This window comes from Bombina bombina, chromosome 1, assembly GCF_027579735.1.
Source record: "Bombina bombina isolate aBomBom1 chromosome 1, aBomBom1.pri, whole genome shotgun sequence".
Taxonomy (NCBI): Eukaryota; Metazoa; Chordata; class Amphibia; order Anura; family Bombinatoridae; genus Bombina; species Bombina bombina.
Genome location: NC_069499.1, coordinates 772,456,009 through 772,482,881, shown reverse-complemented (window position 1 = coordinate 772,482,881; position 26,873 = coordinate 772,456,009). Strand labels below are relative to the sequence as shown.

The following is a 26,873-nucleotide window of genomic DNA, read 5'->3' as shown; positions in this document are numbered from 1 at the left end:
AATTTCAGGGCACGGACTACATCTAGATTGTGTAGAAGACGTTCCTTCTTCGAAGAAGGATTAGGACACAAAGATGGAACCACAATCTCTTGATTGATATTCCTGTTAGTGACCACCTTAGGTAAGAACCCAGGTTTAGTACGCAGAACTACCTTGTCTGAATGAAAAATCAGATAAGGAGAATCACAATGTAAGGCAGATAACTCAGAGACTCTTCGAGCCGAGGAAATAGCCATTAAAAACAGAACTTTCCAAGATAACAGCTTGATATCAATGGAATGAAGGGGTTCAAACGGAACACCCTGTAAAACATTAAGAACTAAGTTCAAACTCCATGGTGGAGCAACAGTTTTAAACACAGGCTTGATCCTAGCTAAAGCCTGACAAAAAGCTTGAACGTCCGGAACCTCTGACAGACGTTTGTGTAAAAGAATGGACAGAGCTGAAATCTGTCCCTTTAAGGAACTAGCGGATAAACCCTTTTCTAAACCTTCTTGTAGAAAAGACAATATCCTAGGAATCCTAACCTTACTCCATGAGTAACTCTTGGATTCGCACCAATATAAGTATTTACGCCATATTTTATGGTAAATCTTTCTGGTAACAGGCTTCCTAGCCTGTATTAAGGTATCAATTACTGACTCAGAAAAACCACGTTTTGATAAAATCAAGCGTTCAATTTCCAAGCAGTCAGCTTCAGAGAAATTAGATTTTGATGTTTGAAGGGACCCTGAATCAGAAGGTCCTGTCTCAGAGGCAGAGACCAAGGTGGACAGGATGACATGTCCACTAGATCTGCATACCAAGTCCTGCGTGGTCACGCAGGCGCTATTAGAATCACCGATGCTCTCTCCTGTTTGATTCTGGCAACCAATCGAGGAAGCATCGGGAAGGGTGGAAACACATAAGCCATCCCGAAGGTCCAAGGTGCTGTCAAAGCATCTATCAGAACCGCTCCCGGATCCCTGGATCTGGACCCGTAACAAGGAAGCTTGGCGTTCTGTCGAGACGCCATGAGATCTATCTCTGGTTTGCCCCAACGTCGAAGAATTTGGGCAAAGACTTCCGGATGAAGTTCCCACTCCCCCGGATGAAAAGTCTGACGACTTAGGAAATCCGCCTCCCAGTTCTCCACTCCCGGGATGTGGATTGCTGACAGGTGGCAAGAGTGAGACTCTGCCCAGCGAATTATCTTTGATACTTCCATCATTGCTAGGGAGCTTCTTGTCCCTCCCTGATGGTTGATGTAAGCTACAGTCGTGATGTTGTCCAACTGAAACCTGATGAACCCCCGAGTTGTTAACTGGGGCCAAGCCAGAAGGGCATTGAGAACTGCTCTCAATTCCAGAATGTTTATTGGCAGGAGACTCTCCTCCTGATTCCATTGTCCCTGAGCCTTCAGAGAATTCCAGACAGCGCCCCAACCTAGTAGGCTGGCGTCTGTTGTTACAATTGTCCAATCTGGCCTGCTGAATGGCATCCCCCTGGACAGATGTGGCCGAGAAAGCCACCATAGAAGAGAATTTCTGGTCTCTTGATCCAGATTCAGAGTGGGGGACAAGTCTGAGTAATCCCCATTCCACTGACTTAGCATGCACAATTGCAGCGGTCTGAGATGTAGGCGTGCAAAGGGTACTATGTCCATTGCCACTACCATCAAGCCGATTACCTCCATGCATTGAGCCACTGACGGGTGTTGAATGGAATGAAGGACACGGCATGCATTTTGAAGCTTTGTTAACCTGTCTTCTGTCAGGTAGATCTTCATTTCTACAGAATCTATAAGAGTCCCCAAGAAGGGAACTCTTGTGAGTGGAAAGAGAGAACTCTTCTTTTCGTTCACCTTCCATCCATGCGACCTTAGAAATGCCAGTACTAACTCTGTATGAGACTTGGCAGTTTGAAAGCTTAAAGCTTGAAGCTTGTATCAGAATGTCGTCTAGGTACGGAGCTACCGAAATTCTTCGCGGTCTTAGTACCGCCAGAAGAGCACCCAGAACCTTTGTGAAGATTCTTGGAGCCGTAGCTAATCCGAATGGAAGAGCTACAAACTGGTAATGCCTGTCTAGGAAGGCAAACCTTAGATACCGGTAATGATCCTTGTGAATCGGTATGTGAAGGTAAGCATCCTTTAAATCCACTGTGGTCATGTACTGACCCTTTTGGATCATGGGTAGAATTGTCTGAATAGTTTCCATTTTGAACGATGGAACTCTTAGGAATTTGTTTAGGATCTTTAAATCCAAGATTGGCCTGAAAGTTCCCTCTTTTTTGGGAACCACAAACAGATTTGAGTAAAACCCTTGTCCGTGTTCCGACCGTGGAACCGGATGGATCACTCCCATTAGTAAAAGATCTTGTACACAGCGTAGAAACGCCTCTTTCTTTATTTGGTTTGTTGACAACCTTGACAGATGAAATCTCCCTTTTGGGGGAGAGGATTTGAAGTCCAGAAGATATCCCTGAGATATGATCTCTAACGCCCAGGGATCCTGGACATCTCTTGCCCAAGCCTGGGCGAAGAGAGAAAGTCTGCCCCCCACTAGATCCGTTCCCGGATCGGGGGCCCTCAATTCATGCTGTCTTAGGGGCAGCAGCAGGTTTCCTGGCCTGCTTGCCCTTGTTCCAGGACTGATTAGGTCTCCAGCCTTGTCTGTAGCGAGCAACAGCTCCTTCCTGTTTTGGTGCAGAGGAAGTTGATGCTGCTCCTGCTTTGAAATTACAAAAGGAACGAAAATTAGACTGTCTAGCCTTAGGTTTGGCTCTGTCTTGAGGCAGGGCATGGCCTTTACCTCCTGTAATGTCAGCGATAATTTCTTTCAACCCGGGCCCGAATAAGGTCTGCCCTTTGAAAGGTATGTTAAGTAATTTAGATTTAGAAGTAACGTCAGCTGACCAGGATTTTAGCCACAGTGCTCTGCGTGCCTGAATGGCGAATCCGGAATTCTTAGCCGTAAGTTTAGTTAAATGTACTACGGCATCCAAAATAAATGAATTAGCTAGCTTAAGTGTCTTAAGCTTGTTTGAAATCTCATCTATAGTTATTGAGTCAAGAGTCTCTTCCAGGGACTCGGACCAAAAAGCGGCCGCGGCCGTGACAGACGCAATACATGCAAGGGGTTGCAATATAAAACCTTGTTGAACAAACATTTTCTTAAGGTAACCCTCTAATTTTTTATCCATTGGATCTGAAAAGGCACAGCTATCCTCCACCGGGATAGTGGTACGCTTAGGCCAGAGAAGAAACCGCTCCCTCCACCTTAGGGACCGTCTGCCATAAGTCCCGTGTGGTGGCGTCTATTGGAAACATTTTTCTAAACACAGGAGGGGGGGGGAAAGGGTACACCGGGCCTATCCCACTCCTTAGTAATTATCTCTGTAAGCCTCTTAGGTATAGGAAATACATCAGTACTCGCCGGTACCGCATAGTATCTATCCAGCCTACATAATTTCTCTGGGATTGCAACGGTGTTACAATCATTCAGAGCTGCTAATACCTCCCCTAACAGTACACGGAGGTTTTCGAGTTTAAACTTAAAATTAGAAATGTCTGAATCCATTCTATTGGGATCAGAACCGTCACCTGCAGATTGAAGCTCTCCGTCCTCATGTTCAGCATACTGTGACGCAGTATCAGACATGGCCCTATTATCAACAGCGCACTCTGTTCTCACCCCAGAGTGATCACGCTTACCTCTTAGTTCTGGTAATTTAGCCAAAACTTCAGTCATAACATTAGCCATATCCTGTAATGTGATTTGTAATGGCCGCCCTGATGTACTCGGCGCTACAATATCACGCACCTCCCGAGCGGGAGATGCAGGTACTGACACGTGAGGCGAGTTAGTCGGCATAACTCTCCCCTCGTTGTTTGGTGAAATATGTTCAATTTGTACAGATTGACTTTTATTTAAAGTAGCATCAATGCAATTAGTACATAAATTTCTATTGGGCTCCACTTTGGCTTTAGCACATATAGCACAGAGATATTCCTCTGAATCAGACATGTTTAACACACTAGCAAATAAACTAGCAACTTGGAAATACTTTTCAAAGCAATTTACAAATAATATGAAAACGTACTGTGCCTTTAAGAAGCACAGAAAAAAGTTGACAGTTTGAGAAATAATAAACTGAGAAACTATAACATCAAATTCTTTCCGGTAAAAACACAATTTTAGCAAAGGATTGCCCCCATTAGTAATGGATAACTAACCCTGAATAGCAGAAAAAAAAGTACAGAAATAAACGTTTTTTATCACAGTCCGTTACAATCTCACAGCTCTGCTGTGAGTGATTACCTCCCTCAAAATAAGTTTTGAAGACCCCTGAGCTCTGTAGAGACGAACCGGATCATGCAGGGAAGACAAGAGACTTCTGACTGAATTTTTTGATGCGTAGCAAAAGCGCCAAAATAGGCCCCTCCCCCTCACACACAACAGTGAGGGAGATCAGTAAACTGTCTTAAATTAAATAAAACGACTGCCAAGTGGAAAAAAACAGTGCCCAAAACATTTTTTCACCCAGTACCTCAGAAAATTAAACGATTTAACATGCCAGCAAAAATGTTTAACATCAAATAAATGAAATGTCATTAGAAAGCCTGTTGCTAGTCACTGCAAATTAGGCTAAAGACTTATGCATACAGTATTATCCCAGTGAAGTGCCATTCCCCAGAATACTGAAGTGTAAATATACATACATGACAGCCTGATACCAGTTGCTACTACTGCATTTAAGGCTGAGCTTACATTATATCGGTATGGCAGAATTTTCTCAGTCAATTCCATTGTCAGAAAATAATATGCTGCTACATACCTCTTTGCAGATTAACCTGCCCGCTGTCCCCTGATCTGAAGTTTACCTCACTCCTCAGATGGCCGAGAACAGCAATATGATCTTAACTACGCCGGCTAAAATCATACAAAAAACTCAGGTAGATTCTTCTTCAAATTCTACCAGAGAAGGAACAACACACTCCGGTGCTGTTATAAAATAACAAACTTTTGATTGAAGGTATAAAACTAAGTATAATCACCACAGTCCTCTCACACATCCTATCTATTAGTTGGGTGCAAGAGAATGACTGGGTGTGACGTAGAGGGGAGGAGCTATATGGCAGCTCTGCTGGGTGAATCCTCTTGCACTTCCTGTTGGGGAGGAGTTAATATCCCAGAAGTAATGATGACCCGTGGACTGACCACACTTAACAGGAGAAAAAGCATACTAACATAGCCGTTTTGGTTATGAAAAATGGTGAATGGGTAAAAAGGGATTATCTATCTTTTTAAACAATACAAGTTCTGAGGTAGACTATCCCTTTAAGAGTCCATGCTCTAAAAAATTATGAAATGTTTCCGCTATAATGGCCCATCAAAAGGCACATTCTTGCAATGCAAAATTTTTATATTTGAATATTTTCTAACTTGGTTATGTTATAAAACCACAACCAGGAGCAAGAAAATAAAATGAATAAAACAAGGTTTTTAATTATACAAATTACTATATGAATGTTTTTTTCATACAAGTGTGCAACATTTTCATGAGGTGCCAATTTAAGATTTTGTTTATTCACTGCATGGACCAGGGGCACATTTTAGAACCACTACTAATAGAAACAAAAACATGCATCTTGTTAGACACACACATGTATAGCATACCCTTCATTTTTGCCGACTATATAACACACTATGTACACATTTGTTGCTATTATGAAAGTAGTAATGGAAAAAAATATCCACTGTAAGCGAAGGACAACGTTGTAATAGACCAGTTAGTTATAGAAAAAAGAAAAAAAAAACTATACTTGAAATATTATGTTTCTAAAATATTAAGATCTAATCACTGAGAAAGTCACTTACAGCTTGTCTAGAGGATGTCCCAGGTACATCAGACTCCATATCAATAGATGCATTATTCTGAAGAGAAAAAATAGCCAGTTTTATTTTTTTGACATTTCTAGAAAGAGAATACAGTGAAAGTTTCTGAAAAAGAAATGTTACGTTGGTCTTGTAATGAAGTGACTGCATAAGGATTATACCTCCTCCTCTCCCTCTGTATTACTGATGTCTTCTGCCTTAACCTGGTTATAAAGTTCCAATATATCAGTACAATTATTGTCCCTAAGAAACAAAGTGAGGGGAAAAAAAGTTATTTCAGGTGTTGCAAACATTCAAGTGTTAAAGTAAAAATAAATTAAATACAATTATATATACATATTTACCCAATAAAGCGCAACACCACATCGGTCACAATTTTTGCAGCTTTGACAATTGGACTGTCAGGTTCATTAAATGTCCTAGCATTGTGTTCAATATAACGAACTTCCCATATTAAAGCAGATATTCTCCTGTGGAAAAAATCGATTATGAAGGTTAGCAAAATATATTCACACTATTGTAGTATAGCAACATTACGTATAAGAACTACAAATAAAAGCATGAAAAGCTACCACTTGGAGGAGTAAAGATCAGTTTAGCAAAAACATAATTTATGCTTACCTGATAAATTCCTTTCTCCTGTAGTGTAGTCAGTCCACGGGTCATCCATTACTTATGGGATATTAACTCCTCCCCAACAGGAAGTGCAAGAGGATCACCCAAGCAGAGCTGCTATATAGCTCCTCCCCTCTACGTCATACCCAGTCATTCGACCGAAACCAAACGAGAAAGGAGAAACTATAGGGTGCAGTGGTGACTGGAATTTAATTTAAATTTAAGACCTGCCATAAAAAACAGGGCGGGCCGTGGACTGACTACACTACAGGAGAAAGGAATTTATCAGGTAAGCATAAATTATGTTTTCTCCTGTTAAGTGTAGTCAGTCCACGGGTCATCCATTACTTATGGGATACCAATACCAAAGCTAGAAGTACACGGATGACGGGAGGGAAAGGCAGGATCTTTACACAGAAGGAACCACTGCCTGAAGAACCTTTCTCCCAAAAACAGCCTCAGAAGAAGCAAAAGTGTCAAATTTGTAAAATTTGGAAAAAGTATGAAGAGAAGACCAAGTTGCAGCCTTGCAAATCTGTTCAACAGAGGCCTCATTCTTAAAGGCCCACGTGGAAGCCACAGCTCTCGTAGAATGAGCTGTAATTCTTTCAGGAGGCTGCTGTCCAGCAGTCTCATAGGCTAAACGTATTATGCTACGAAGCCAAAAAGAGAGAGAGGTAGCAGATGCTTTTTGACCTCTCCTCTGACCAGAATAAACTACAAACAGGGAAGATGTTTGGCGAAAATCTTTAGTTGCCTGTAAATAAAATTTCAAGGCACGGACTACGTCTAGATTGTGTAGAAGTCGTTCCTTCTTTGAAGAAGGGTTAGGGCACAATGATGGAACAACAATCTCTTGATTGATATTCTTGTTAGTGACTACCTTAGGTAAAAACCCAGGTTTAGTACGCAGAACTACCTTGTCTGAATGAAAAATCAGATAAGGAGAATCACAATGTAAAGCCGATAACTCAGAGACTCTACGAGCCGAGGAAATAGCCATTAGAAACAGAACTTTCCAAGATAACAGCTTGATATCAATGGAATGAAGGGGTTCAAACGGAACACCCTGTAAAACGTTAAGAACTAAGTTTAAGCTCCACGGTGGAGCAACAGACTTAAACACAGGTTTAATCCTGGCCAAAGCCTAACAAAAAGCCTGAACGTCTGGAACTTCTGACAGACGTTTGAGTAAAAGGATGGACAGAGCTGAGATCTGTCCCTTTAAAGAACTTGCAGATAAACCCTTTTCTAAACCTTCTTGTAGAAAAGACAATATCCTAGGAATCCTAACCTTACTCAATGAGTAACTCTTGGATTCGCACCAGTGTAAATATTTACGCCATATTTTATGGTAAATTTTCCTGGTAACAGGTTTCCTAGCCTTTATTAAGGTGTCAATTACTGACTCCGAAAATCCACGCTTTGATAAAATCAAGCGTTCAATCTCCATGCAGTCAGCTTCAGAGAAATTAGATTTTGATGCTTGAAAGGACCCTGAATTAGAAGGTCCTGTCTCAGAGGCAGAGACCAAGGTGGACAGGATGACATGTCCACTAGATCTGCATACCAGGTCCTGCGTGGCCACGCAGGCGCTATTAGAATCACTGATGCTTTCTCCTGTTTGATCCTGGCAATCAAACGAGGAAGCATCGGGAAGGGTGGAAACACATAAGCCATCCTGAAGGTCCAAGGTGCTGTCAAGGCATCTATCAGGACCGCTCCCGGGTCCCTGGACCTGGACCCGTAACAAGGAAGCTTGGCGTTCTGGCGAGACGCCATGAGATCCATATCTGGTTTGCCCCAACGTCGAAGTATTTGGGCAAAGACCTCCGGATGAAGTTCCCACTCCCCCGGATGAAAAGTCTGGCGACTTAGGAAATCCGCCTCCCAGTTCTCCACGCCTGGGATGTGGATCGCTGACAGGTGGCAAGAGTGAGACTCTGCCCAGCGAATTATCTTTGATACTTCCATCATCGCTAGGGAACTCCTTGTCCCTCCCTGATGGTTGATGTAAGCCACAGTCGTGATGTTGTCCGACTGAAACCTGATGAACCTCAGAGTTGCTAACTGAGGCCAAGCCAGAAGGGCATTGAGAACTGCTCTCAATTCCAGAATGTTTATTGGAAGGAGACTCTCCTCCTGAGTCCATGATCCCTGAGCCTTCAGGGAATTCCAGACAGCGCCCCAACCTAGTAGGCTTGCGTCTGTTGTTACAATTGTCCAGTCTGGCCTGCTGAAGGGCATCCCCCTGGACAGGTGTGACCGAGAAAGCCACCATAGAAGAGAATCTCTGGTCTCTTGATCCAGATTGAGCATAGGGGACAAATCTGAGTAATCCCCATTCCACTGACTTAGCATGCACAATTGCAGCGGTCTGAGATGCAGGCGTGCAAAAGGTACTATGTCCATTGCCGCTACCATTAAGCCGATTACCTCCATGCATTGAGCCACTGACGGGTGTTGAATGGAATGAAGGACACGGCAAGCATTTAGAAGTTTTGTTAACCTGTCCTCTGTCAGGTAAATTTTCATTTCTACAGAATCTATAAGAGTCCCCAAGAAGGGAACTCTTGTGAGTGGCAATAGAGAACTCTTTTCTACGTTCACCTTCCACCCATGCGACCTTAGAAATGCCAGAACTAACTCTGTATGAGACTTGGCAGTTTGGAAATTTGACGCCTGTATCAGAATGTCGTCTAGGTACGGAGCTACCGCTATTCCTCGAGGTCTTAGTACCGCCAGAAGAGAGCCCAGGACCTTTGTAAAGATTCTTGGAGCCGTAGCTAACCCGAAGGGAAGAGCTACAAACTGATAATGCCTGTCTAGGAAGGCAAACCTTAGGTACCGGTAATGATCCCTGTGAATCGGTATGTGAAGGTACGCATCCTTTAGATCCACTGTGGTCATGTACTGACCCTTTTGGATCATGGGTAAGATTGTCCGAATAGTTTCCATTTTGAACGATGGAACTCTTAGGAATTTGTTTAGGATCTTTAAATCCAAGATTGGTCTGAAGGTTCCCTCTTTCTTGGGAACCACAAACAGATTTGAGTAAAACCCTTGTCCGTGTTCCGACCGCGGAACCGGGTGGATCACTCCCATTAACAAAAGATCTTGAACAAAGCGTAGAAACGCCTCTTTCTTTGTCTGGTTTGTTGACAACCTTGAAAGATGAAATCTCCCTTTGGGAGGAGAAGCTTTGAAGTCCAGAAGATATCCCTGGGATATGATCTCTAACGCCCAGGGATCCTGGACATCTCTTGCCCAAGCCTGGGCGAAGAGAGAAAGTCTGCCCCCTACTAGATCCGTTGCCGGATCGGGGGCCCTCACTTCATGCTGTCTTAGGGGCGGTAGCAGGTTTTCTGGCCTGCTTGCCCTTGTTCCAGGTCTGGTTAGGTTTCCAGCCCTGTCTGTAACGAGCAACAGTTCCTTCCTGTTTTGTAGCGGAGGAAGTTGATGCTGCTCCTGCCTTGAAGTTACGAAAGGCACGAAAATTAGACTGTCTAGCCCTTGGTTTGGCTCTGTCTTGAGGCAGGGCATGTCCCTTACCTCCAGTAATGTCAGCGATAATTTCTTTCAAACCGGGCCCAAATAATGTCTGCCCTTTGAAAGGTATGTTAAGCAATTTAGATTTAGAAGTCACATCGGCTGACCAGGATTTTAGCCACAGCGCTCTGCGCGCCTGGATGGCGAATCCGGAATTCTTAGCCGTAAGCTTAGTTAAATGTACTACGGCATCAGAAATAAATGAATTAGCTAGCTTAAGGACTCTAAGCTTGTCTATGATTTCATCCAATGGAACTGAGCTAATGGTCTCCTCTAGAGACTCAAACCAAAATGCCGCCGCAGCCGTGACAGGCGCAATGCATGCGAGAGGTTGTAATATAAAACCTTGTTGAGTAAACATTTTCTTAAGGTAACCCTCTAATTTTTTGTCCATTGGGTCTGAAAAGGGAAAGCTATCCTCCACCGGGATAGTGGTACGCTTAGCCAGAGTAGAAACTGCTCCTTCCACCTTAGGGACCGTCTGCCATAAGTCCCGTGTGGTGGCGTCTATTGGAAACATTTTTCTAAATATAGGAGGGGGGGAAAAGGGCACACCTGGCCTATCCCACTCCTTAGTAATAATTTCTGTAAGTCTCTTAGGTATAGGAAAGACGTCAGTACACGCCGGTACCGCATTGTATCTATCCAGCCTACATAATTTCTCTGGGATTGCAACCGTGTTACAATCATTGAGAGCCGCTAATACCTCCCCTAATAATACACGGAGGTTTTCAAGCTTAAATTTAAAATTTGAAATGTCTGAGTCCAGTCTATTTGGATCAGATCCGTCACCCACAGAATGAAGCTCTACGTCTTCATGTTCTGCCACTTGTGACGCAGTATCAGACATGGCTCTAACATTATCAGCGTACTCTGTTCTCACCCCAGAGTGGTCACGTTTACCTCTAAGTTCTGGTAATTTAGATAAAACTTCAGTCATAACATTAGCCATGTCTTGTAAAGTGATTTGTAATGGCCGCCCTGATGTACTTGGCGTCGCAATATCACGCACCTCCTGAGCGGGAGATGCAGGTACTGACACGTGAGGAGAGTTAGTCGGCATAACTTTCCCCTCGTTGTCTGGTGAAATTTTCTTAAAATGTACAGATTGACTTTTATTTAAAGTAGCATCAATGCAATTAGTACACAAATTTCTATTGGGCTCCACATTGGCTTTTGAACATATTGCACAAAGAGATTCCTCTGTGTCAGACATGTTAAAACAAACTAGCAATTAGACTAGCAAGCTTGGAAAATACTTTTCAAATAAATTTGCAAGCAATATAAAAAACGTTACTGTGCCTTTAAGAAGCACACAAAAAACTGTCACAGTTGAATAACAATGAACCGGATTAGTTATAGAAACCAAATTTTCACAGTAAATGCATAAATTTAGCAAAGGATTGCACTCATTAGCAATGGATGATTAACCCTTAATATCAGAAAAACGGATAACAATTGAAAATATAAGCGTTTTTATCACAGTCAAAGCACAGTCTCACAGGTCTGCTGTGAGTGATTACCTCCCTCAAAACTAGTTTTGAAGACCCCTGAGCTCTGTAGAGACGTCCTGGATCATGCAGGGAGAAGAAGGCAGATTGTGACTGAATTTCTAATGCGTAGTAAAAGCGCCAAAATAGGCCCCTCCCACTTACAATACCACAGTGAGGGAAGCTCAGTAAACTGTTTTAATTCAAAACAAACGACAGCCATGTGGAAAATAACGCCCAAAACAATTTTTCACAAAGTACCTCAGATAATTAAACTATTTAACGTGCAAGCAAACGTTTAAAATCTAATTTATGAAATGTCATTAAAAAGCCTGTTGCTAGTCGCTCACACTGCAAGTTAGGCTAAAAGTTATATGCATACAGTATTTTCCCAGTGAAGTGCCATTCCCGAGAAATACTTAAGTGTAAACATACATACATATCAGCCTGATACCAGTTGCTACTACTGCATTTAAGGCTGTACTTACATTATATCGGTATTAGCAGTATTTTCTCAGTCAATTCCATTCCTTAGAAAATAATATACTGCAACATACCTCTTTGCAGGTGAACCTGCCCGCTGTCCCCTGTTCTGAAGTTACCTCACTCCTCAGAAAGGCCGAGAACAGCAAATGGATCTTAGTTACGTCCGCTAAGATCATACACAAAACTTAGGTAGATTCTTCTTCAAATGCTGCCTGAGAAAAAACAACACACTCCGGTGCCGTTTAAAATAACAAACTTTTGATTGAAGAAATAAAAACTAAGTTTAATAACCACAGTCCTCTCACATTAGTTGGGTGCAAGAGAATGACTGGGTATGACGTAGAGGGGAGGAGCTATATAGCAGCTCTGCTTGGGTGATCCTCTTGCACTTCCTGTTGGGGAGGAGTTAATATCCCATAAGTAATGGATGACCCGTGGACTGACTACACTTAACAGGAGAAATAAAAAATATAGGTGTTGCAAACAATAAATTTATTGCTTTATTTATATAAACAAATTAAAAGGGATATGAAACCCAAAAAACGAAATGTATGCTAAGCAGATTAATTTCGTTCTTGGTGGTTAGAGTCCACGAGCCATTATTCCTGAGGGTTCATCTCCTGGCCACTAGGAGGCAAAGATTTCCCAAACTCTAAAAGTACTCAATCCCTCCCACCCCTGTGGTATGCTAGTCTTACGTATAGCCAAGCAAGGAGATATAGAACGGTAGGAAAGGACTAAGCAGGGAGAAGAGAATTGCAAACTAGAACTGATTTCAGAAAAAAATCTTACATAAATTTTCTCTCTCGCCATCATGAAAGAAATTAATTTATGAGGTAAGCATACATTTTGTTTTCTTTCATAAGGTGGTGCGAGTCCAAAAACCATTACTCCTGGGAACTAATACACAAGCTTTGCAGTCCACAAGTAATTTGCAGTCCACAAGTAATTTGGGAGGGAAGGAAAAAATAAATTGAAAAAAGGTAGGCACCTAAATACCAGATAGTACTGCCTGGAGGACTTTCCTATCAACAGCTGCTTCAAAAGAAGCTAAAAGTGGTAAATTTAGAAAAGGAATATATGGATGATCATGGTGCATTTTTTGAAAGCCCAGGAAGTGTAAACTGATGTAGCAGGATTTGATTAACCCTTTGCCACACTTGTACATGTAATTTTAGCTAACACAGTGCTTAACTTTGCAAAAACGTTTGTTCATAGTATGCTTGTCTGAATAAAAGCTGCTATGTAAATGTTTTAGCTAAGACTGTGCTAGTTTGCATATTGCTGTAACATGTTTGATTAAAAACTATACCAACAGTAAGAAATACATTCTTTCAGAAAGACACTTATAACTTACTATAAATTAAGATATCTTTTTAATCTTTCATATACAGCTCCTATACATGAAGGAGTTTAACCTTACTATATAAATAAATAACCCTGTAAATAAAGGATCTGTTAAATCTTTCATAAGCTTATCCTGCAATATTGTAATATATATGTTTAAATAAAGTTATTCTACAATATATAAGATGTATAACTTTATAACAATATTCAATATATGTTTCGATAAAATACTTCTGCAATACATAAAATGTATAACTGTATAACAATATTCAATATACAGTATGTTTAAACAAAATTCTTCTGCAATATATAAGATTTAGAACTATTCAGTGGGATTGAAACAAACTAATTGACTAATTTACTAACAACTAAAATGGAGATTTATTCAACCTTGAATTTGTAAGTTCTAAAATGGATGCTCATTGCAAGAATATAAATACGTATGTAAAACTTGTAAAACAGACTTTCAAGGCTATGTACAAAATGTTTGTTTTAAAGAGATATGATGTCTACATCAGATTACAGAACGTTATAAAAACCGCCTCTTTTGTAAACAAGGTTCAGGTTGTTCTAGAGCATCTAAGAGATTAGGTGTCTGGTTGCATAGAAGCCATTTTGAGTGGTATGTAAACATTTATTATTGAATGCAAGTTTAAAGGGCCATAATACCCAAATGTTTAAACACTTGAAAGTGATGCAGTATAGCTGTAAAAAGCTGACTAGAAAATATCACCTGAACATCTCTATGCAAAAAAAGAAAGATTTTCGGGGGGGGGGCGGAGTTAACCGTCATTCTGGAGAGACGTGCTTGAAAAGAGCTCTCTCTTATTTTTATATACTAGATATAAATAAACAGTTTCTACTAACTATTTAGTGGCTTTTATTCATAGCCAATACTTTTGGAACACTTGCAGGGAGTTTCTGTGTGACTTCCACATATTTGCAAAGTGAACTTAGTGTGTTGCAGGCGCTCTTAACAGACACCAACCGGACCGGAGAGAAATACCCTATAACACCCTGCACTGGACCTGGCTAGATACCTGTCACCAGCGGTTGGACTACGGTCAGACCGCCAACTGCCCTCTTGGCTGAATATCACTGCTGCCCGGGGGGGTCGGGGCTCCGCTCCGGAGCAGCAGGCTACTACCGCTAGCAGGACTGTAAGGAGGATACGGAAGAAACAGAGTTGACCCAGAACCTTAAAGTATAATCACCCCTTGGATCCGGTCTTCACTTCCCTGAGGTATCGTACCTAAGCTGCCAGTTTGATTCCGGACGGAACACTAGTGGGCCTTTGGCGGAGTTCAGTGCTGGTTCCTTTTGGCGCGAACTCGCCATCTTGCGGCCTGGCTTCTTGTGATATCTCGCAATCCTGAGTGAGGTGAACTACAGCTGCCCTACAACTTACAGCCATCAAACAGGGTAAGAATTTAACTTTATCAATCAAACTGCATATGATTTGAAATCCGGATACCATATTGAGGGAACTGCTGTCAAAAAACAAAAAAAAAACAAAAAGGGAGTAACACACGCTATTTAAAGATAAGTCATTGTCTGCAAGTTAACCCAAGCTTTTATGAACTGCTCAGTTTAATCAAACACCTCCTTATTATACCGGAAAATATATTCTGGGGACTCTATATTTAACCCTTTTTTGGCTGCAGTATATGAATCTAGCATGCTCTGCATACCTTATGAAAGAGGTTAACTGGATTTGAGAAATCACCATATTTTCTACACTAATAAACACTTTGCAATTCCCCTAGCCCTGAGTTGGGGACAAGAGAGGTTTCTCCTTCTATGAGACATACCACAATAAAGAACTAAATTTGTGAATCTGATGATTATTGGTGTCTAAATATATCTATGAGAAATTTGCCTTTACACACATAGCTGGTGCTGCAGTTTAAGAAGTGTTCTTGGTTGCATGGATTACAGAATACAAATACCAATCCATATGCCTCTGTTATAAACTAACCAGGATTTTAGATTAATATGTGGATATGCTGAACATACAAATTGCTTGAAATATAAGTATTTTAAGGCACAACTACCTTTTCCAACAGACACAACTGTCACATCAATATACATTGGATACTAGACTCACAGTGAAGGGAGATTTATTTAAAATCACACACCCTTAATTCTACAACTGGAACTCAGATTCTGATGAAAATTAGCACAGATTGTATCTAATACACTTATTCCTGTGAATTTATCCAGATCAGACCAATACAACTATACCTTGTATATTTCTATCACATAGATAGCCTGCTGAGGATTCAGTTGTCAGGATTGGCAGTGGGACATACCCCCTTTTCCCTTATTACATGTTTGTCCTGAAAGAGTGATCTCCTCGAAGAGCAGTGTACAATTAGTTACTGCAAAGGACTACAACTTATTAACGAAGTATTTCGCCATTTATCTATCTACACAGTACAAGTGAAACATAAAATATGTCTCACTCAAATAGGAAGAAAACAAACAATAAACATAACGAAGGTCCAAAAAGAACTGTGGCGGATCACTTTCATAGTAAATTCCTAATGGAGAGAGACCTCTCAGATGAGGACTCTAGGGACTCACCATCTGGCCAAGGAGAGGAGGAGCCACACCCTCCCGGAAAAACATAATTTATGTAAGAACTTACCTGATAAATTCATTTCTTTCATATTAGCAAGAGTCCATGAGCTAGTGACGTATGGGATATACATTCCTACCAGGAGGGGCAAAGTTTCCCAAACCTCAAAATGCCTATAAATACACCCCTCACCACACCCACAAATCAGTTTAACGAATAGCCAAGAAGTGGGGTGATAAGAAAAAAGTGCGAAAGCATAAAAAATAAGGAATTGGAATAATTGTGCTTTATACAAAAAAATCATAACCACCACAAAAAAGGGTGGGCCTCATGGACTCTTGCTAATATGAAAGAAATGAATTTATCAGGTAAGTTCTTACATAAATTATGTTTTCTTTCATGTAATTAGCAAGAGTCCATGAGCTAGTGACGTATGGGATAATGACTACCCAAGATGTGGATCTTTCCACGCAAGAGTCACTAGAGAGGGAGGGATAAAATAAAGACAACCAATTCCGCTGAAAAATAATCCACACCCAAAATAAAGATTAAATGAAAAAACTGAAATTATAAGCAGAAGATTCAAACTGAAACAGCTGCCTGAAGTACTTTTCTACCAAAAACAGCTTCAGAAGAAGAAAACACATCAAAATGGTAGAATTTAGTAAAAGTATGCAAAGAAGACCAAGTTGCTGCTTTGCAAATCTGATCAACCGAAGCATCATTCCTAAACGCCCAGGAAGTAGAAACTGACCTAGTAGAATGAGCTGTAATCCTTTGAGGCGGAGTTTTACCCGACTCGACATAAGCATGATGAATTAAAGATTTCAACCAAGATGCCAAAGAAATGGCAGAGGCCTTCTGACCTTTCCTAGAACCAGAAAAGATAACAAATAGACTAGAAGTCTTTCGGAAAGATTTAGTAGCTTCAACATAATATTTCAAAGCTCTAACTACATCCAAAGAATGCAATGATCTCTCCTTAGAATTCTTAGGATTAGGACACAATGAAGGAACCACAATTTCTCTACTAATGTTGTTAGAATTCACAACCTTAGGTAAAAATTTAAAAGAAGTTCGCAACACCGCCTTATCCTGATGAAAAATCAGAAAGGAGACTCACAAGAAAGAGCAGATAATTCAGAAACTAGTCTGGCAGAAGAGATGGCCAAAAGGAACAAAACTTTCCAAGAAAGTAATTTGATGTCCAATGAATGCATAGGTTCAAACGGAGGAGCTTGAAGAGCCCCCAGAACCAAATTCAAACTCCAAGGAGGAGAAATTGACTAATGACAGGTTTTATACGAACCAAAGCTTGTACAAAACAATGAATATCAGGAAGATTAGCAATCTTTCTGTGAAAAAGAACAGAAAGAGCAGAGATTTGTCCTTTCAAGGAACTTGCAGACAAACCTTTATCCAAACCATCCTGAAGAAACTGTAAAATTCTCGGAATTCTAAAAGAATGCCAGGAAATATGATGAGAAAGACACCAAGAAATACAAGTCTTCCAGACTCTATAATATATCTCCCTAGATACAGATTTACGAGCCTGTAACATAGTATTAATCACAGAGTCAGAAAAACCTCTTTGACTGAGAATCAAGCGTTCAATCTCCATACCTTTAAATTAAAGGATTTGAGATCCTGATGGAAAAAAAGGACCTTGAGACAGAAGGTCTGGTCTTAACGGAAGAGTCCACGGTTGGCAAGAGGCCATCCGGACAGGATCCGCATACCAAAAACCTGAGAGGCCATGCTGGAGCCACCAGCAGAACAAATGAGCATTCCTTCAGAATCTTGGAGATTACTCTTGGAAGAAGAACTAGAGGCGGAAAGATATAGGCAGGATGATACTTCCAAGGAAGTGAAAACGCATCCACTGCTTCCGCTTGAGGATCCCTGGATCTGGACAGATACCTGGGAAGTTTCTTGTTTAGATGAGAAGCCATCAGATCTATTTCTGGAAGACCCCATATTTGAACAATCTGAAGAAATACCTCTGGGAGAAGAGACCATTCGCCCGGATGAAACGTGTGGCGACTGAGATAATCCGCTTCCCAATTGTCTATACCTGGGATATGAACCGCAGAAACTAGACAGGAGCTGGATTCCGCCCATACCAGAATTCGAGATACTTCTTTCATAGCCAGAGGACTGTGAGTCCCTCCTTGATGATTGATGTATGCCACAGTTGTGACATTGTCTGTCTGAAAACAAATGAACGATTCTCTCTTTAGAAGAGGCCAAGACTGAAGAGCTCTGAAAATTGCACGGAGTTCCAAAATATTGATTGGTAATCTCACCTCCTGAGATTCCCAAACCCTTTGTGCTGTCAGAGACCCCCACACAGCTCCCCAACCTGTAGGACTTGCATCTGTTGAAACTACAGTCCAGGTCGGAAGAACAAAAGAAGCCCCCTGAACTAAACAATGGTGATCTGTCCACCACGTCAGAGAGTGTCGTACAATCGGTTTTAAAGATATTAATTGAGATATCTTTGTGTAATCCCTGCACCACTGGTTCAGCATACAGAGCTGAAGAGGCCGCATATGAAAACGAGCAAAGGGGATAGCGTCCGATGCCGCAGTCATAAGACCTAGAATTTCCATGCATAAGGCTACCGAAGGGAAAGATTGTGACTGAAGGTTTCGACAAGCTGATATCAACTTTAGATGTCTCATGTCTATCAAAGATAGAGTCATGGATACTGAATCTATCTGAAAACCTAAAAAGGTTACCTAAGTCTGAGGAATCAATGAACTTTTTGGTAAATTGATCCTCCAACCATGATGTTAAAGAAACAACACAAGTCGATTCGAATGAGATTCTGCTAAATATGAAGACTGAGCAAGTACCAAGATATCGTCCAAATAAGGAATACCACAATACACTGTTCTCTGATTACAGACAGAAGGGCACCAAGAACCTTCGTAAAAAATTCTTGGAGCTGTAGCTAGGCCAAACGGCAGAGCCACAAACTGGTAATGCTTGTCTAGGAAAGAGAATCTCAGGAACTGATAGTGATCTGGATGAATCGGAATATGCAGATATGCATCCTGTAAATCTATAGTAGACATATAGTGCCCTTGTTGAACAAAAGGCAGGATAGTCCTTACAGTTACCATTTTGAATGTTGGTATCCTTACATAACGATTCAATATTTTTAGATCCAGAACTGGTCTGAAGGAATTTTCCTTCTTTGGTACAATGAAGAGATTTGAATAAAACCCCAGTCCCTGTTCCAGAACTGGAACTGGCAAAATTACTCCAGTCAACTCTAGATCTGAAACACATTTCAGAAATGCTTGAGTCTTCGCTGGGTTTACTGGGACACGGGAAAGAAAAAATCTCTTTGCAGGAGGCCTTATCTTGAAGCCAATTCTGTACCCTTCTGAAACAATGTTCTGAATCCAAAGATTGTGAACGGAATTGATCCAAATTTCTTAGAAAAAACGTAATCTGCCCCCTACCAGCTGAGCTGGAATGAGGGCCGCACCTTCATGTGGACTTAGGAGCTGGCTTTGATTTAGTAAAAGGCTTGGATTTATTCCAGACTGGAGATGGTTTCCAAACTGATACCGCTCCTGAGGATGAAGGATCAGGTTTTTGTTCCTTGTTGTGACAAAAGGAACGAAAACGATCATTACCCTGGAAAGAAAGGGAAAGCAGAGTAGACTTAGAAGACATAACAGCATTCCAAGTCTTAAGCCATAAAGCTCTTCTAGCTAAAATAGCTAGAGACATATACCTGACATCAACTCTAATGATATCAAAGATGGCATTACAAATAAAATTATTAGCATGTTGAAGAATAAAAATGCTATGAGAATTATGATCTGTTACTTGTTGCGCTAAAGCTTCTAACCAAAAGATGAAGCTGCAGCAACATCCGCTAAAGATATAGCAGGTCTAAGAAGATTACCTGAACACAAGTAAGCTTTTCTTAGAAAGGATTCAATTTTCCTATCTAAAGGATCCTTAAGGAAGTACCATCTGCCGTAGGAATAGTAGTACGCTTAACAAGAGTAGAGACAGCCCCATCAACTTTAGGGATTTTGTCCCAAAACTCTAATCTGTCAGATGGCACAGGATATAATTGCTTAAAACGTTTAAAAGGAGTAAATGAATTACCCAAATTATTCCATTCCCTGGAAATTACTTCAGAAATAGCACTAGGGACAGGAAAAACTTCTGGAATAACTACAGGAGATTTAAAAACCTTATCTAAATGTTTAGATTTAGTATCAAGAGGACCAGAATCCTCAATTTCTAATGCAATTAGGACTTCTTTAAGTAAAGAACGAATAAATTTCATTTTAAATAAATATGAAGATTTATCAGCATCAACCTCTGAGACAGAATCCTCTGAACCAGAAGAACCATTATCAGAATGATGATGTTCATTTAAAAATTCATCTGAAAAATGAGAAGTTTTAAAAGACTTTTTACATTTACTAGAAGGAGGAATAACAGACATAGCCTTCTTAATGGATTTAAAAACAAAATCTCTTATGTTATCAGGAACACTCTGAGTATTAGATGTTGACAGAACAGCAACAGGTAATGTAACAGTACTAAAGGAAATATTATCTGCATAAACAGTTTGTCATGACAAAACAGTACAAACAACAGCTGGAGGAACAGATACCATAAGTTTACAGTAGATACACTTAGCTTTGGTAGCTCCAGCCCCAGGCAGGGATATTCCAGAAGTATCTTCTGACTCAGCTTCAACGTGGGACATCTTGCAATATGTAATAGAAAAAACAACATATAAAGCAAAATTGATCAAATTCCTTAATTGACAGTTTCAGGAATGGGAAAAAAATGCCAGTGAATAAGCTTCTAGGAACCAGAAGCAAAAATCAATGAGACTTAAATAATGTGGAGACAAAAGTACCGCCCATTTTTTTTCGCGCCAAAAAAGACGCCCACATTATTTGGAGCCAAAAATGACGCCACATCCGGAACGCCGACACTTTTGGCGCAAAAGAACGTCAAAAATGACGCAACTTCCGACGTCATACGCCAAAAAAGTCCGCGCCAAGAATGACGCAATAAAATGAAGCATTTTCAGCCCCCGCGAGCCTAACAGCCCACAGGGAAAGTCAAATTTTTAAGGTAAGAAAAAAATGAATTATTCATATGCATTATCCCAAATATGAAACTGACTGTCTGAAATAAGGAATGTTGAACATCCTGAGTCAAGGCAAATAAATGTTTGAATACATATATTTAGAACTTTATATAAAAAGTGCCCAACCATAGCTTAGAGTGTCACAGAAAATAAGACTTACTTACCCCAGGACACTCATCTACATGTAATAGAAAGCCAAACCAGTACTGAAACGAGAATCAGTAGAGGAAATGGTATATATAAGAATATATCGTCGATCTGAAAAGGGAGGTAAGAGATGAATCTCTACGACCGATAACAGAGAACCTATGAAATAGACCCCGTAGAAGGAGATCACTGCATTCAAATAGGCAATACTCTCCTCTGACATTCACTGCACGCTGAGAGGAAAACCGGGCTCCAACCTGCTGCGGAGCGCATATCAACGTAGAATCTAGCACAAACTTACTTCACCACCTCCATAGGAGGCAAAGTTTGTAATAATTGATTTGTGGGTGTGGTGAGGGGTGTATTTATAGGCATTTTGAGGTTTGGGAAACTTTGCCCCTCCTAGTAGGAATGTATATTCCATACGTCACTAGCTCATGGACTCTTGCTAATTACATGAAAGAAAGATTCTATCTATAACACTGAAAATACTTCCCTCAAGGACCTTATTAACTCCTTGTCTACCAAAATGGACTCTCATCACTCCTCCCTAAAGCAGGAAATTAGAACATCTGTCGCTGATCTTAAGATCTTAAGAGGGAAATATCTATACTAGGGGATAGAACTGATACTTTAGAACATAAACATGAAGACCTAGCTACAGACCATTCAAATCTTCTCGCTTACTCACAGTCATTGGCAGAAATGATTTCAGACCTCGAAGTTAAACTGGCAGACCTTGAGGATAGGTCTAGGCGCAACAACGTGCGCCTTAAGGGTATCCCCGAAAGTATCTCCAATACGGATCTCATTACATTTTTAGAACAGTTATTTGCAGAACTGGTCGGCTCCTCACAGGATCAGGAATCAAAAATAGATAGAGCTCATAGAGCTGTCCGACCAAGAAATTCAAACCAGGCTCAGCCTAGAGATGTGGTTGTGAGACTTCACCATTACACTTTCAAGGAAAAAATTCTTAAAGCTGCCTACTTGAACAAAGATCTCCCAGAACTCTATAAAGACCTACAGTTCTTCCCTGATCTATCTTCTCATACGCTATCAAAGAGAAGATCATTTCAGCCTATCACCCATTGTATTCGAAAGAAATCAATAAAATATAGATGGGGTTTCCCAGTACGACTATTTTTTCAGCATGATGGACTCTCTTACACTGTTACCAATTTGAAACAAGGAATGGAGCTACTAAGTAAGCTACATCTTCTCCAGAGCCCCCAGGCTACACCTTCTACCCTCTCTGAGCTAAATGTTGCCCAAAAGGACTCACCTAATGAAGGCTCTACAAGTGTTGGATCCTCCTCCCTGAGAATTGAAGCTTCAGATTTTAGCCCCAAGCCTAGAAGATCTTCGCCAGCATCTAAGAGACGTAATACTGCCCAGCTCGACAAGTAAACACTACTTCCATATAAGACATTCTCCACAGACTTGACAATTATTGTGTTCCGGCTTTTTGTCACCCAAACTTCACAGTTCAATAGAAAATAAACTTTTTATGATATTTAATTCCTACAACTTCAGAGACATTCTCAAAGCAAGGTTTACTACTAACCCTATTCCTTCCTTACAGGTTTATATACATGCTCACTTCAAGGTACTCCACTGTAAGATATAGTGATTATAAATTGCTTACATAGATGCTTAAGATTTTACAGTTTCCTCCTACCTGGAATGTAGTTATTTATGGGTATGATATATGCTCCTTATGCAGTCCTAGCCAACCACTAACTCACTGAATATATACCCCACATCCTACTGCTGTAAGGTTGACACCGTTTCGCCGAAATTAGTGTTATTCAGACATAGACTTAAAGATATCTGCTACCTTTAACGATATTCTTTTCATTCCAGATTTTACTTATTCTGTCTTATGTATTAGTATGACATGACTGAGTACTCATATGATAAGCTTTACCCCCTGTAATTCATAGATACTTATCTGACTGTCAGTTATGCACATTCATTACAACCTTGGGAACATTGCTTTCATCTATGCCCAGACACACTCATACTCTATTCAGATACTATACCCCTATTATTCAATAAGGATCACATCTTGATAGATCCCCTTATGTGAGACTATAACTTGCTGGGCATATTGATTTTGTATCTCTCACAAAATATCAATACAGTAGTTTACTACTGCAATAGAATGCAACTGCCTACATCCATATACTCGTATAACTCTAAAGTACCCAACCATTACAATATAATCTGAATAACTAAATAATCAGCATGTTCCCTTCATCGTCGCTACTCCAGCTTTCACTTGGGACATTTATATAAGCAGTATGTAGTTGACATAAACTAAATCTTCAAGTAAATGTTTATTGAACTTATCACAGATAAGTATGCTACCAATGCTATACTATTATATTGATTGTCTAATTTTTTCGGCCTATAGTTCCATAGCTGGTTCCCACGTCAATATACTACGTAATTAACACTAACCTCAGGAGTTTGATTCTGAGCAGATTAATATTACCCTGAAATATATGATCTAATGAGAAACACATACACAGTTAAGTAGCTATTAAAAAGCCCCCACAGAAACCTGCCTAGCTTTTACATCAGATTTTAATAAGGAGAGGAGGTTTCAACTCTCCGATAAAACTCTGTATAAATACATTTTAAAAGAGAAAGGAAAGGGAGAAGAGAAGAAAAAGGGGAAAAAAAAAAAAAAAAAGACAGGATGGATGAGATATTTGTTTATACTGTACTGTAATTATTCATGTTAAGCTATTTTATTTCTACTACTTATTATACTGTTTTTATCTCCTCAGAGCATGTATTTGTAACTTGCTTTCAATCATATTCCAGGTATACGTCAGACGAGGTATGGATAAACATTGATTAAGTTCTATCTTAGTTTACTTTGGTTTGAGACAAAGTTCAGCTAGGTCTCCATTAGTTGACGGCTGACCTAGAGTTTGAAGTTATATTGTCTGTTAAAGTTATAAACTGGTTGCCCCGCCCCCCCCCCCTTATTTGGGGAGGTGACCATTACTTTATCATCTTAATTTCTAACTATAGTATACTGTTCTAAATGTTATTATACTTATTATTTTAAATCCCTAACTCATAGCGGTGCTTACCCGCTGAATATCCCCTCAACCCCCCCTTCAAGTTATAATTATCATTTTCTGTCCCCTTCTTAGCTTTCAGTGCACCCAGGATATATTACAGAAAAAGCGTTATTCCTACTATAGATTACACTATATAATATTGAGAATATAACTATAAAATTATATAGACGGAAATCATCCAGTTTCACACATAGGTCTCCGTTAATTGTACAGGCCTGCTCTTTTCAAGAAGTAGGTTAATCACTAATGCAAATATGATTTGATCACAATCCTGGTAAACGATCGATGCAATTGGATTGCACTGAATGATTTTAGATTAGGATACTAGATTACCACTAAAACTATACCTACTCACGCACATAAGAAAGTATCCTGCATGACTGGGACAATAAAAATTAAAAATATAAAATTAGGTTGTAATACATATATGCAAGCTCATGTTTACTTAATAAGGTTACTATGTTTTTTATACTTGTTATACATTGTGCCAATACTGACATGTATAAGCGCCATTAGGCGTCTCAAGAAATCTGTATTTCAAACCTTGTAATGGCTTGATTGTTGAGATTGTATACTATTTGGCCTCTTGTGTTGGCTGTAACTGTTAAACTTCTGTTGTACCTCAATAAAAACTTATTTAAAAAAAAAAAAAAAAAAGATTTTACCTCAAAAGTTTCTCAGTAGCCACATCCCATTGTAAAGGACTTCTAAGCAGCAAATTAGTATGTCTGTCCAGGGACAGCCGAAGGATTGAGCCTCGTGCACTCATGTTATTTCCCTATTCAGCTTAAGAAAGTTTACAATGAAATCTCATGAGAGTTAAGTGAAATCTCATGAGATCACAGTAAGAGAGTTCATGACCTCAGCACTGTTGATGCTGATTGGCTGCTGTTCATTTCTTAATTTTTTATTTATTTTTTTACCTGCAGCTGGGAGCAGCTGAGTATAACTTTTTACACAGAACTTACTCTGCTGAGCTGAGGAAATTGTGAGGTAAAATATTTTCCTTTTTTACCTAGAGATGCTCAGGTGATATTTTCCCGTCAGCTTTTTACAGTTATACTGCATCAGTTTCAAGTGATTTAGCATATGAGTATTATGTCCCTTTAACTGATAATCTTTTAACTCTGTGTATTTTGGATTTAAATGAATTTATTTTTTATTGCTTCTGTAAGTTAATTTTCTGCATAATAAAAATTTATTAAAACAGTATTTCTCAATACCATTTCTTATTATTGTACTCAAAAACTTTCTTTATAAGAAATGAGACCTGTTTCACTAATATAATATTTAAAGGTCAGTGCTTGGAAATCATATTTCATTATAACTGTACTTTAGTTGAAATGATTTTTATTGTAAAAATAAAATAAACAAAGAATAATAGATACATCACATATTGCATAATTTGTCCTATTTGTAATTCTCCAACTCTTCCCTCTATTTCTCTGGTGAGGGTCCATTAGGTAAAAGTTCATAGTAGGTTGCCACAGATTGGTTTGCTGAACCAGAAAAACTGTGGAATGTCCAAACGCTTTTGTCTGAGCATGGAGAGATTTATCAAACAGTGTGATTAATCATACAATCGGTAAGAACTACAGAGACCAAAGGGTGAGGCACATCACCAATTTCTGTGGACATTGAAAATATACATGGCAACCCTTCAGTCCCCGCTCCACTCAATTGCATTCTATTAAAACATTTCCCAATATCTATTACCCTCTTATTGTATAACAATAAACTATAAATCAACATCCCCCCCACTCGATAAAGTGTTAAACATCTACTTGCCTGTTTCAGCCTTGCTTCAGACGCCGATCCGGGAAGAGAGAGCCCCATCTGCAGTCGGCCTGCATAAATCCCTACCCTCCACTGTCGCCTTTTGATTCTCTAAACGTATCCAGTCCTGTCTTGAACTCAAAGTTGTGTCCTAGTCAAATTCCCCAGATGTGCTTAATCAGTGTCCCCCTAATATCCAGTAATTCCACACTTTTAAGAATTGGTCATGATTGGCTTGTATCAGTGATGCTGATTCAGAGAGTGAGTATGTTATCTTGATTTTCTCCAGTACCTCCCCCCAGGAGGGCACCCCCACCTTCCAGTATCGGGCCACACAAATCCTAGTGGCAGTGCATAAAGTGTGTATGAATGTGTTTGTGGCTGAGTTAAAAGGTGTGATATGTTCATTCAGCAAAGCTTGAGTTATTGTTAGGGTGATGTTTTCGGAGAGCACCTCGCTCAATAGTTGGGATAGTTTAGACCAAATTTGCTGAACGTGTGGGCAATCCCACCACATATGACTATACGTCCCTATCTCGTTGCAGCCTCTATAGCAATTTTTGCTACCATTTTGAGTGTAATGTGATGTGATTATCGGGGTAAGGTACCATCGAAAGGTAGTTTTAATACAGTTTTCTTTAAAGTCCGCACTGATCATACCTTTGCCTGATTTATAAAAAATCTCTGTCCAGTCCTCTTTGGAATGTGTAGCATTAGTATCTCTGTCCCATTTTTCCATTAGTGGGGATTTGTCAGTGTGTT

General features: G+C 40.0%; 1 protein-coding gene across 1 annotated transcript in view; it reads right to left on the bottom strand.

Annotated features, from left to right (window-relative positions):
* BRWD3 (bromodomain and WD repeat domain containing 3) overlaps positions 1 to 26,873 on the bottom strand; it is a 466,754-nt gene that overhangs the window by 202,937 nt on the left and 236,944 nt on the right. The window contains exons 32-34 of the mRNA XM_053715025.1: positions 6,224 to 6,349; positions 6,041 to 6,122; positions 5,862 to 5,918 (exon numbers count right to left, since the gene is read on the bottom strand). Of these exons, the coding sequence (XP_053571000.1) occupies positions 5,862 to 5,918; positions 6,041 to 6,122; positions 6,224 to 6,349 (265 nt within the window). The remainder of the gene's footprint in view (positions 1 to 5,861; positions 5,919 to 6,040; positions 6,123 to 6,223; positions 6,350 to 26,873) is intronic.